We start from the raw sequence: 13,738 nt of genomic DNA, 5'->3' as shown, positions 1-13,738 counted from the left end.
AAAGGGATGATGCGTTAAGCAATTAGACCTCACTTCCTGTTTACGTGGTGCTGCATTGTCCTAATGACCAACACCAAATGAACAAATTAATCTGTCAATACTCATTTGCAGACACATTGTCACAATCATCATCATCGTTGTCTTATTAGCTAGGGGCTTACCCTGAGGCCGCTCTGGAGAATGTAGCCATTCAGCACAAAACCTGAGCCCACCAGGAGGGTGATGAGATGGACAGGATGTAGCCTACCGGACCCATGGAAATGAGGGCAGACCATGGGGCAGAGTTCTATTAATACATCCATGGGGCAGACGCTACACACATCTCAGCATCAACCAAGCTGGCAAAAAAACACACTAAACAGAGACATATATAGTTGTTCAAGTTATTCAAGTTTTTGTTTTTATGTTATGCCATGGAAATTAGTAGACATTAAAGGATGAATCAATATCCTTGATCAATCAGACCCCATACCTTCTGATGTGTATTCTCATCTTTCTTCTGGGATGCTAAAAGCCTTTCAGGATGACTGTCCACTGGACTGTCAGGCTGATGGTTTCATGGCTGATGGTTGAATCTGGAACTCTTGTAGAGAAGGCAAAGATAGGACATGACGGAAAATAAGTATTTACTTACAGAACTTGACTCCAACCCATGCGTGCATGGAGGTTTGTTTGCGGGCGACACATTAAGTTGGCCGCAGTTTAGCTAGCACTAACTTGGATAACGTTAGCTACAGTCACCTTAGGTAATGATAACGTTAGGTAGGTAGCTGCCAATTTGGCCAACTACATTAAACATTTATGATTAACATGAACTAATGTTATTTTATCTCGGCTATAGCTAGATAATAGTGTTATCGCTAGCACTAACGTAATCTTGTAGCTAGCACTACTAACGTTGTATAGCTACAGGAAGTTAGCTTGCACTAGCTCGATTCGGCTGGTTGACGTTAGTGCTAGCTATCATCGACAGCAAATTTGATAATTTAGATAATTCAACTTACCCGTCAAGTTGTAAGCCTCGTGGCTTTTTGTTGCCTTCATTTATCTTGCCGAAATCCATGAAGTTTATCCATCTCTACTGTAGCTACAGTAAGTACCAAGCTGGCCGCGAAAGGTCATGACAGAAAAAACGTTTGGTCTTGTGATTGCAACCCCCTTAGTCTAATGAAAACATAGTGCTACCATCATTCACTCCAATAGGAGGCATGACCGGCTTCGGAAAGCTCTAGCACAAAAAGTATATGTTACAGCTTAGATATTGACATCGTAGGAATCATGGGAAGTTAACACGCAGAAGATTTTGATAACGGACTTGGTCATCTCCCATCTCTGTGGTGTGACCCAGGGCAAGCCCAAACCCAAGGTGGCCTGGTTCAAGGAGGGGGAGCCCCTGGACCCTAAACAGGCCAGTGTGAGGAACAGCGACAACGACACCATCCTCTTCATCCGCAAGACGGAGCGGAAGGACTCTGGGAACTATGAGCTCAAGGTGCAGATCGAGAACGTAGAGGACTCGGCTGCTGTCTCCGTACAGATAGTGGGTAAGCTTTGTCTGTGTGTGTATGTGTGTGTGTGTGTGTGTCTGGAATGACACGACCAGTATCCCCAGAGAGGTCATGGGTAAGCAGCAGTCATGGATGGCAATGGAAAGAGCTATATTGAGTTGTCTCAAGTTGCTAACTACTCCTCTCCCTACAGATCTGCCAGGGGCCCCTGAGGCTCTGAAGATTGTGGATGTTTGGGGCTTCAATGTGGCTCTGGAGTGGAAACCACCCAAGGACAATGGCAACTGTGAAATCACTGGCTACACCATTCAGAAGGCCGACAAGAAGACCATGGTGAGAGTCAGAACAGGGAGAGGGAGATAGAGAGAGGGAGAGAGAGAGGGAGGGAGAGAGAGAAAGAGAGAGAGGTAGCTACTTCACACCGATAATATCTTATAGTGCTGTGGCTGAATTGTGGGTGAGCTATGCTGAGCTCCCAGTTGTTACCCTTTGTTCTAATACCCTCAGCCCTGCCAAGGCCAGGTACTACAGCCAAACATGAGTGATGCATGTACAGTATGCGGGGGGGGGGGGGGGTTAGCCTCCCTTGTGACAGAATGTCATCCACAGCCGACCAGATAGCCTCCTATTAGGAGAACTGCATTCTGGGACTGTTTGAGATCCCTCTGCCACCCTACCACCCCTGCCACCTTCCAACACTCCAGCCTCTCCCAAGCTCCACAAGACAGAACAGGCCAGTCCTAATCTTAGTCCCCCTAGCCTTGACCTCTCAAGGGACATGAGAGGCGTGACGCAGGCCTGTTGTATTCCGGAGCTGCTGCAAGGTTAGTGTCTAAATAAAAAGCCGCCTGGCCTGTTCAGATTTCACCAGAGTGACTCTAAACGTAATTAATTTCTCCTCCCCCATCTCACAATGGAAAGCTAGGAGGGACAAGGTTATAATGTTACAGAGAACAATCCATCTCAGTTGGATATCAGAGATGCCCCACTCGCTAAATATAAAAGTGTTGGGGCTCCTTGTGCCCCTGTGCTTGGCTCGCATATAAGTACTGGTATGTGTGTGTGTGTGTGTGTGTGTGTGTGTGTGTGTGTGTGTGTGTGTGTGTGTGTGTGTGTGTGTGCGCGCGTGTGTGTGTGTGCTTGGCTTGTGAATCCATCTTCTGCTCAACTACTAGCTCTTGCTGACATGTTGGATTTGAGTGACTCTAAAACTGTTGTCCAAATTACACCGTTTCATTCCTTTTGTCTTAATGCTGACGGTTGTTGTATCTGTTTGGTTACCAGGAGTGGTACATGGTGTATTAAAGCTGACGGTTGTTGTATCTGGTTGGTTACCAGGAGTGGTACACGGTGTATTAATGCTGACGGTTGTTGTATCTGGTTGGTTACCAGGAGTGGTACACGGTGTATGAACAGTACCGGCGGACCAACTGTGTGGTGTCTGACCTCATCATGGGGAACGAGTTCATTTTCCGAGTGTTCGCCATCAACATGGTGGGCCTGAGCCCAGAACCCTGTTACTCCAAAGACAGCGCCTTCATCCAGAAAACTGGTGAGTTCTTCTCTCTCACAGCAGAGCTGCGTCAATACATGGATAAGATAGAACTGGAAAGCATGAAAATTATTTTTCAATTTACTGGTTCTAGGTACGAACTAAATCAGGTACACCCATTGTGGAAATAGTGTAAGGACACTGAGCTGATTAAACAGTATTAATACCACCCATCTCTAGCTTTTTGGTGGCGTAGCTTGTAGCGTTGTTTATTAGACGTGGTCCCGTGCAAGTCAGAGGACCTGAGTTGGGAGTAGGGTGGAAGCTATACTGACAAGTGACGCAGTGACACCTGTTACACATACAGTACATCCAGATTTCTAGGGGGTTTTCTCATCCCTGCCAAGGTCTCTGTTAATAATATCTCTCAGGACACTGCATCATGTAAATTCCCAAAACGACGCCGACATACATTTGTCACGAGAAACCATCCATTTCAGAACTACAAAGGATGCTCAGAGAGCACATGGCTCCGCCCATAAAAGCACTTTGTTGGTGTAACCCAGTTCAAATATAAATATTGCATACTTGCCCCATCGAAGAGTAAGCACTAGTTTAATATTATTTAGTTTTATATGCATATAAAGATAAGACAATATTGTTTACATTACATTTACATTATAGTGATTTAGCAGACGCTTTTATCCAAAGTGACTTACAATAATTGCATTTAACATAGGAAAGGTCAGTGTACTACTACTTGCCAGAATTCACAAATACATCTCCTTTCTAAAACAAGTGACTAAGAGCATAATCTAGTGTTGAAGGCGAAGTGGAGAATAGCAAATAAAAAATACAATAGGTGCTTAAGAGGGAGGATCGTGTTAGAACTTCTTGAAGAGGTGAGTTTTGAACCTGCGGCGAAAGATGGGCAGCGACTCTGCTGTCCTGACGTCAGTGGGCAGTTCGTTCCACCACTGCGGGGCCAGGACAGAGAAGAGCCGGGACCGTGTTGATCGACCGCAGGGGCCTCTGGGTGACAGGGCAACCAGTCACCCCGAGGTAGCAGAGCGTAGCAGTCGGGAGGGGGTGTAGGGTTTGACCATGGCCTGGAGGTAGGAGGAGGCTGTTCCTTTCATTGCCCTGTAGGCTATTACCAGAGTTTCAAACTGGATGCAAGCTGCTACAGGGAGTCAGTGTAGAGAACAGAAAAGGGAAGTTGTGTGGGAGAACATGGGGTGGTTGAACACCAGGTGAACAGCAGCTTTCTGGAAAGTTCCAGGGGTTTAATGGCTGGCCCGGGGCCCCAGCAAGGAGGGAGTTGCAGTAGTCCAGGCGGGAGATGAAAAGGGCCCGGATGAGCATCTGTGCCGTTTCGTCATTGAGGAACGGGTGAATCCTCCTGATGTTGTAGAGCAGGACTTTGCAAGAGCATTTACAAAAACAGTAAATAAAAAAAGTTGATATCTATCTATCTAAAATTGAATTGCCCTCATTCGAACAAAGAACCAACGTTTGTCTTGTCTGGGATTTGAACTCTTGTCGGAATGCAATTATGGATCCTAACCACTTGGCTACTGGGCAGTATGGTAAACCTAGCAGAATACCTGAAGAAAAATGGTCAGCAAAGTTTGGTTTTAATTTGTGTATCTGCCCAGTTATTTAGATCCGTTCCAAAATATATTGGGTTCTAAGCAAGGTTATAACATTTTTGCTTTTTTCATTTGTTTTCATTTTTATATCGTTTTCACTTCTTGTTTTCAATTTTAGTTTAGTTTTAATTAATTTTAAAATAAAATAAAAGCAGGTTTGCTAGTTTAGTTTTTTATTTTTTTTTATTTTTATAAATGTTTAGTTTTAGTTTAGTTTTTATTAGTTTCAGGATTAGTTCTAGTTTTTTTTCTTCTGCGCTAGCCTCGTGAGACTGTCCTGATCTTGTGAGCTCACATTGTTTAACTTCATGCAAAACAAACCATCATGGTGCACGTCAGGTTACTTCTGTGCATGGGCACAGCTAGTCTCTATAATTTTAGTTTATTTTAGTTAGTCTTGTAAACACACATTTAACACAATTTTAGTTAGTTATCCTGTTTTGTAAAGCCTAGTTTTTATTTTTATTTCACACCTAGTTTTCGTTTTTTAGTTAGTTTTTGTTAACTATAATAACCTTGGTTCTAAGTTTGCCCATGCTACACCTCTCTACCGAATTTCGTGAAAATCGATCTGTTAGTTTTTGCATAATCCTGCTAAGTAACGAACAAACATACGCAGCTGAAAACATAAGCTCACGCCTTGTGATGCTGTTGCCGGGCGGAGCCAATCAATATTTACCAATGATATAACCAGATTTGAGATGGAGAACATCATGCTGCTAGTGTAGGTAAACTGAGCGTTGTCTTTTTGACCAGGTATTGTGTACAAGCCTCCATCCTACCAGGAGCGTGACTTCAAAGAGGCACCCAAGTTCACCCACGCTCTGGTGAGCCGCTCGGTCATAGCGGGGTACAACGCCACCCTCAGCTGCTCCGTCAGGGGGATCCCCAAGGTGAGCACACACCTGTCCTTCAATAGAGAGGAACCCTATAGCTGTGTGTGTGTGTGTGTGTGTGTGTGTGTGTGTGTGTGTGTGTGTGTGTGGGTCTTTCAATACCAGATACAACGTTGGAATCATCAAACACTTTATCTAACGAAATGATAGACACTGAATGAGTGTCAAATTCGAACCTCTCTCTCAGCCGAAAGTGACCTGGTACAAAAATAAGATGGACATCTCCAACGAGGCCAAGTATCGCATGTTCAGCAAACAGGGTGTCCTCACGCTGGAGATCCGCAAACCCTGCGCCTTCGACGGGGGCGTGTACATGTGCAAGGCCGTCAACGACAACGGGGAGGACATAGTGGAGTGTAAGCTGGAGGTCCGCCGTAAGTATGACACACACACACACACACACAAACATAGCGCGCTACTTTTAAGCACTTGAGACATCACTATCTCCATACAACTGCAAACCAACTCTTATATATCCACCTTATTTTGTCTCGTTTAATGTACTTTTTACGGCATGTGTTAATCAAATATGAAGTCATATATGAATGTCTGCCATGATATATGAATTCTCCCCTGCTCATATTTGACACTTGTTGTTTTTTGTGTTACCTTATGAAATATGCTTTAGACATTAAATCTGAGATGGAATATTAGATTTTGGTGAATTAATTAATCTATCAAAATCTATTTTCCTTAGTTCAGATTTGATGTTTACACATATACAGTCCATGTTTTCATAAGGCTTCAACTATCCAGTATTCCCCTGTCCCTCTCCTTCTCTCTGTAACCCCCCCCCCCCCGCCCCCCCAACCACCATGCCGTCTCCTGTCATGCTTCTCCCCTGTCCTCCCAGTGCCTGTAAACTGAGGTTCACCCAAAGTGGTCTCAAGGTAAGACCCCCTTAACCCTCCCCCCTCTCAGTGTGGAGCAAACATAGACAGAACTGTGTTTTCTGGGAGCCAAATACAGTAGACGATGTGAAGATGCTTCAACTATCACCAAACAAACGATCCACTCCAACTCTGTTGCTATGCAACAATGCTGATAATTGTGAGCATCTTTTGACCATCTATAGGGGGACCCTTCATATAGTGTCACCCCAACGTCTCTGGGATAACTGTTGATGGTATTATGTACACCACTGCATTGGCATCAACATTCATTCAAGTCAACCTTGACCTGAAGTACTCTGCTCTGCCCACTAACAGCTTTCTATCTCTCACTGCTGCTGTATACTACACCACACAAGGACGGTTTATTCTTTGTTACTACTGGTGCATTCTGGAACTTCCCTAATTCTGTGCTGATTGGAGAAAATCGGCCCTGTGGAACTCTGGAGAGCGTAGAGATGGCTGTTTAAAACAGCAGGCCTCAGTGAGTCAAATACTCCTCAGGAAACGGTCCGGTTAGAAATCAGCCCAACATGAATCCCCACAGTTCCACAGCAGATACCACAGTTCTAGAACCTTTTCACTACAAGACACTTACAGACTACCTGCCTTGCAGCTCAAGTCACCAAAGAAGAAGCTAAGAAGTGAAAGGTCTGGAGAGGACCTGATTGAAGACAGGGTGAATGTCCCCTCATCCCAGGCTTCCTCTGGGACTGTCCAAGGCAACCGTTCATGTGAAGAGTCCAGGAAGTTACCTAGCGTTCTTTACCCTACTGTATGTTCAACCTTATGAGCCTGGTTATCTTTACCCTACTGTATGTTCAACCTTATGAGCCTGGTTATCTTTACCCTACTGTATGTTCAACCTTATGAGCCTGGTTATCTCTACCCTACTGTATGTTCAACCTTATGAGCCTGGTTATCTCTACCCTACTGTATGTTCAACCTTATGAGCCTGGTTATCTTTACCCTACTGTATGTTCAACCTTATGAGCCTGGTTATCTTTCCTGTCACCCGGTGTTAAAGCTGAAGTATGTATGATTTTAAACATTTAAATATTGCTATGATAAAGTGATTGAGCTCCTCTGTGAAAACTTTTTAGACCATTGTTTGGCACTGCTACAGAGATTATAATACTTATAATTATCATTATTATAATTTGGTGTCAGGTCGACACCAAAGGATACAACAAAACAAAAGATAGTACAAAAAAATTAGAGGCGTGGCCACACCTGGTTCAAAGCGTGTGCATGTGCTGAGAGCCAATCAGTAGCCTAGGTCATTCTTCTGTGGCACACCCCAAAACCATGATGCTAAAGCAGACTGAATGTAACTTGGCAGATGGAATTGTCTCTCATTACTAGCTTGTAGTTTGCTCGTAGCAGGCTCATAGTGCATTAGTTACATACTGCAGCTATAAATCATCTATAGAACAGTAGTCTTCCATGTTGTTGCGTTGCTATTTATTTCCTCTAGTCCTTGTGGAGGTTTGTGAGGTGGGACTGGGCAGAATCATGTCAGGCAGGCAGGTGCTGTAGGAGAGAAAGAGAAACATGTCCTTGTCAGGCTGTGCTCTTGTGTATCGATATTCTTGAGTATTTGTGACCATGGGTATTTCTGTCTTATTTATGAAACCAATAAATACATAGCTTCATTGTCAACAGATCTCCATTTGAATTTCACTTTTTCTAATTGAATGTGATGCTGTAATATCATTGACTTGATAACTTCTAAGGATATTCTATCATATAACAATACTCACACTATTCTATTCTAGAGGGACGGATGTGAACTCTGAGGTAAAAGCACAGGTGGGCAGCACTTCTCTCCCGCCCACAGGGCTGACCTGAGGTCAGCAGAGTCCCTGTCCTGCCAGTGACACCCACGGCATGCCTGCGGTCTGCTGCAGGAGAGGAGGACCTGCCAGCGGAGGGTATGACTGGTATTAATGGAACAGCCCAGCTAAGCAGCCGGTATGTGTTTAATGTGCGTTCCAGAGAGGCTGGGGTGGACCAGCCTGGAATAGCCAGCGTGTCCCAGTCACCGCCTGTGTGGCGGGGAGGCGAGCTGATTGGTTCAGCCGAGCTGCGCGTGGCGGGGAGGCGAGCTGATTGGTTCAGCAGAGCTGCGCGTGGCGGGGAGGCGAGCTGATTGGTTCAGCCGAGCTGCGCGTGGCGGGGAGGCGAGCTGATTGGTTCAGCAGAGCTGCGCGTGGCGGGGAGGCGAACTGATTGGTTCAGCAGAGCTGCGCGTGGCGGGGAGGCGAGCTGATTGGTTCAGCAGAGCTGCGCGTGGCGCCTATAACAGCGTGAGAAGGGGACTTCCTGCCTGGTCATCCGTCTGTGACCTTCATCTGTTTATATACAGTAGGACACACCAGCACATCTCTCTATACCGTCACACTGGAGGAGGAAGTGGCATTTCTGCTCCAAAAACTGTGACCAGAGGGATGTGACCCCTGGGTACAGGCCTGGGGGCAGCAGGTGGTCTCAGAGGTCCTGGCTGACCCACCTCCATCCAGGGGCTGGTTTCCTCCCGCGAGGCCGGTCAGTCCTCCACAGCGCCGCTGGAGGGGCCAGTAGAGCGCAGGCTGGGCTGGGTGTCGTTTAGAGCAGACCAGCAGGGCGTGGTCACTGGGTCAGAACCACACTCACCCTGACCAGGCTTGTTCAGCCCAATAGTGTCACCATATCAGCTGCATAGTAAAAGGTGTCTGTGTTTGTGTACGTTTGTGAAATTAGATATGATTTAAACATAAATAATAACACATTTTAAAGCAACATTTGAGTTTATATATATATTTGGTTTACAAAACAATCACAGTATACAGGGCATGGATTCCTCCCACAATTTGCATTTAACTAAAAGCGTGACTTAAAGGGATAGTTCGGAATTTTGGACATATGAGCCTCATTGATGACAGCATCATGCTGTTGATTGGAGCAGACATGCTACAACTTTCGGCAAACATTGCATCGGTTACACACTCCTGCAGTTTCCTGCTCTACATCAGGAGGATTCTCCCCATCCTCAGTGACGAGACGGCGCAGGTGCTCTTCCAGGCCCTGGTCATCTCCCAACTGGACTACTGCAACTCCCTCCTTGCTGGGGCCCCGGCGTCAGCCATTAAACTCCTGGAACTTTCCAGAAAGCTGCTGCTCACCTGGTGTTCAACCACCCCAAGTTCTCCCACACAACTTCCCCCCTCTGTTCTCTACACTGGCTCCTGAAGCAGCTCACATCACGTTTAAGATTCTGGTGCTCCCCTACAGTATAGAGCAGTTAAAGGAACATCTTCCTACCTCCAGGCCGTGGTCAAGGACTCCACCCCCGACTGACCACTTCACTCTGCCGTCTCAAGGCACAGAGGATTGACCCGGTACGGTGTATATTTAGAAATTTCTTGAAATCAAGCTATACTATGAGTTTCGGCTAGGTTCTCACTGATAAAGGCAAGGACTCAAGGATAGTTTAACTTAAAAAATGATGGTATGAACACTCAAATATCCCCGATAGACTGTCAGCATATTTTATTTGCTTTGGAGTGTGGAGTGTTTGTTTGGTAGTGGATGATACCCCACTACCGTTGTTTGAGCAAGGATTAGCAAAATGTGTACACAGGAAGGACAATGGAATCAACTGAAAATGGTCTCAGTCGATCAACATAATGGCTTGTCGTATATTAGGCATTTTGTCCAAAATTCTGAGCTAGCCCGTTAAATTCAGTGATGTACAACCAGTATTTACATAATAGAGTCTACCACTCAAACAAGAACGTATAAAACAATACATTCTCCCCAAGCGCTGCTGGTAGCAACTACAGTTAAAGAGGTAGCTTCCGTGGTTAAACGATGCATCCCATTGTTGATTATTTGTTTTCAATCAAAATAATTTACAAATGCATAAACATAAAATGAAACACAGATTTGTAATTTGCACCAGAGAGGTTTTACACCTCTCCAACAGAATTAGGTTGGTGTTAGAACTATACACCCGGTCATACTGTTCACAAACCCACACATAAGAAAAGATTTTTGAGGGAGTCAAGGTTTCCCTACATTGCCAAAATTCCTGAGTGAGCGCTTGCTTGAAGTACACTTGTGGATACAAGCTCCGAGGGCCTCTCCACCCCCTCATGTGTAGTCATGCTCATACCCCAAACACCCCCTAGTAGACACACACGGCTGTATCCATTTACTCCTGATGAAAAATATGATCTATAGAGCATAATCATAACATACTGTACACCTTGATCTAGATTATACTTTGGATAAATTAGCTGAGTCATTTGCTCAAGATTACTGGGCTGTGGACAATTTAAGACTAGTGCAAAACGAACACTAGAAACCGAACAGTGAGCTGGTACAGTAATACAATCCAACAGGTCTAAGAAGAAACGCTCTGAGTGAAGACGCTCCTCACTAGGGGCGCTAGTCTCTGTGAGGCCACTAGGGGTGCTAGTCTCTGCGAGGCCACTAGGGGCGCTAGTCTCTGCGAGGCCTGGTACTGGCTCTGCATTCAGCTTTCAACAACACCGCAAATCACTCAAATATTCTCCATTCGTCTCAACAAAGGACAAACTAGAACCACTACGGCTAGGAAAACTGGTGTTACCATATATAGAACATATTCATACAGAACATAATTGATTTCCCATATCACATACAAGTCGTTTTCACTTTCAGCGAGGAACTGATTCTTAGAGATAGTGATATCGATCAATGTGTGTTATTTCTATCTCTTGAGGAATGAAGACAGTATTTTTTTTATCTACGATGTTTCAGACTACAGGTTTGCCTGGGTCACATTTGGGTCAATAGGAAGGACTGCAAATGTTTAGAAATCTTTTCATACATTATCATACATTTGCACAGAAAAAAAGCAACAACACTAAAAAGAGGATGATTACCATTTGCTACATGTACGCACAAACAAAATTAACGATTATGGCGTTTTAATATAGACAGATCCGGAATGACAACATTTCAATACAATAAAAAAAAAAACGTATAGCTAACGGTGGAGCCGACGCAAGACATGGCAGGACATGGATGATCTCAGGAAATGGATGATCTCAGGACATGGATGATCTCAGGCGGATTACATCTCCACATCACACCCGGTCTGGATTAACTAGGAAGCAGGTGCATGTGACACCACTTCCCCTTTCATTACATCATCGATGGCCAAAAACACACACAGGAATCATCTTACCCTCCTGCTTCCTGACTAACTCCTGACAGGCAGACTAACTCCTGACGGGCAGACTAACTCCTGACGGGCAGAATAACTCCTGACGGGCAGACTAACTCCTGACGGGCAGACTAACTCCTGACGGGCAGACTAAGTGCATCGCCACCAGTCCTCTGGCTCAAAGCGGTCCGACTCAAGGCCAGATTCCCTTTTTGTGATTGATTGAGTTTCTGTTCACACAGTGATTCAAATAAGTGCTTCCTGAATGATTTGAGTGCAGGTTTGTCTGTCTGCACATTCCATCGTATTAAAACACGTTTTAATGTATTTGTAATAGCATCCAAACAAAGAGTTGCATTCAAACATTCAAACACACACACGCACGCACGCACACACACACACACACGCACACACGCACACGCACGCACGCACGCACGCACACACACGCACACCAGCACACCAACACACCCCAGCACACCCCTCTCTCCCCCCTCAGTCTTTCAGGCAGGGCATGTTGTAGGAGTAGTGTCCGAGCGGCAGGCCTCTGGTCTGGCAGAAGCAGGCGCGTCCGCAGGCCTGCACCTGGTCTGAGCTGTCCGACACAAACGAGTCCCCCTCGTCCGCGTACTCCGACTGGGCCGAGGGCGTGCCGCTGTCCGCCCAGTAGCCCTCGGCGCACTGACATGCCCGGACGCCAGGCGTGAGGGCGGGGCAGCTGTGGGACTTCACCAAGTGTCTGCAGACCGAGGAGGAGGAGGAGGAAGAGGAGGTCCGGAGCTGGAGCACCGCCGCCTCGCATTGCTCGCACAGCCCCGCCCCCCCGCACAGCTGGGAGTACGCCCCGCAGTCATAGCCCCGCCCCGCAGAGGCGGCTCCGCCCAGCACCTCCTGACCGCACCCCCCGCCCTGCCCTGGCCCCGCCCTCACGCCCCTGGCCACGACCCCCCGCCCCCGCAGCCTCAGCCAGTCCTCTCGGAAGGCGGGGCTAAAGAAGACGTAGAGGACGGGGTTGAGGCAGGCGGGCAGGGGGAAGAAGATGAGCGTGACGGACTTGGCGATCTCCGGCCCCCCGGCGGTACCGGCGGCGCCCAGCAGGGGGGCGAAGGAGAAGGCGGCCACGGGGCAGAAGAAGATGCAGTTGGTGAAGATGAGCCAGGCCACGTGGCGCAGCGCCCCGCTCTCATCCGGGTCGGCCAGCTCGGTGCGGCCCAGGCGGCAGTAGAGCCGCGTGTACACGCCGGCGGTCAGCAGGTAGGCCAGCGCGTTGAGCAGCACCAGCGCCACGGTCACCCCCAGGGCCGGCCCCTCGCCCCCGGAGAAGGGCAGGCAGAGCGGGGAGGCCGAGGGCTGGCCGGCGCTGGGGGGGGGCAGGCAGGCGGCGGCGGCAGCCAGGAGAGCCAGCACCCCGGCGGCCAGGCTGAAGCCCCGCCCCCCCCTGCCCCGGCGGGGGGACGAGGACACGGTGACGCTCTTCCCCAGCAGCGGCCAGACCGCTACGCTGCGCTCCACCGCTGCCAGCGGCAGCAGCAGGACCGCCCACTCCGAGGAGAAGACCGCCAGAGCGCCGGTGAGCCGGCAGCCCACCCCCGTCTCCCACCACACGCCGGACTGGGCGAACGAGCCCCAGGTGGCAGCGTCCAGCAGGGTCAGCACCCCCACATACACAGCAGTCAGGAGGTTGGCCAGGGCCAGCAGGCCTATTAGCAGCCGGGACGTGGGCAGCGGGGCGCGGGGGGCGGGGCCGGGGGGGAGGAGCCACCGGGGGAGGAAGGTGGCGGCCAGAACCAGGCTGTTGAAGAGCAGCGACACCAGGAAGATGAACCACACGGTCAGACGGATCATCCAGCTGCCCAGGAGGTGCTCACACGGCTTGAACGCTCCTGGAGAGAGGGAGGGAGGGAGGGATGGATGGAGGGGGGGGAGGGAGGGAAGGATGGAAGGAATGAGGGAGAAGGAAAATGAATGAGGTCAGTTTAACATGCGTGGAGCTACAACAATAAGCTAGTAATAAGCTAGTAATAACCTAATAATAAGCTAATAATAACCTAGTAATAACCTAGTAATAACCTAGTAATAACCAATAAGCTAATAAGCTAGTAATAAGAT

The 13,738-nt window shown here is 47.8% G+C and overlaps 2 protein-coding genes across 2 annotated transcripts in view; one reads left to right on the top strand and one right to left on the bottom strand.

Moving 5' to 3' along the window:
- mybpc3 (myosin binding protein C3) overlaps positions 1–7,086 on the top strand; it is a gene marked incomplete at both ends in the record, with an annotated part of 46,228 nt that extends 39,142 nt beyond the window's left edge. The window contains 6 exons of the mRNA XM_084437407.1: positions 1,349–1,544; positions 1,702–1,841; positions 2,901–3,060; positions 5,409–5,545; positions 5,736–5,922; positions 7,055–7,086. Of these exons, the coding sequence (XP_084293533.1) occupies positions 1,349–1,544; positions 1,702–1,841; positions 2,901–3,060; positions 5,409–5,545; positions 5,736–5,922; positions 7,055–7,086 (852 nt within the window). The remainder of the gene's footprint in view (positions 1–1,348; positions 1,545–1,701; positions 1,842–2,900; positions 3,061–5,408; positions 5,546–5,735; positions 5,923–7,054) is intronic.
- A 2,128-nt stretch (positions 7,087–9,214) lies between these two features.
- The window catches only part of lgr4 (leucine-rich repeat containing G protein-coupled receptor 4), a 62,286-nt gene continuing 57,762 nt past the window's right edge, over positions 9,215–13,738 (bottom strand). The window contains exon 18 of the mRNA XM_084437052.1: positions 9,215–13,512. Coding sequence (XP_084293178.1) covers positions 12,125–13,512 — 1,388 coding nt within the window. The 3' untranslated portion in view covers positions 9,215–12,124. The remainder of the gene's footprint in view (positions 13,513–13,738) is intronic.

The sequence above is a fragment of the Borostomias antarcticus genome (genome assembly GCF_949987555.1).
Source record: "Borostomias antarcticus genome assembly, chromosome: 4".
NCBI classification, from domain to species: domain Eukaryota; kingdom Metazoa; phylum Chordata; class Actinopteri; order Stomiiformes; family Stomiidae; genus Borostomias; species Borostomias antarcticus.
This window is presented reverse-complemented; position numbering and strand designations above follow the sequence as displayed.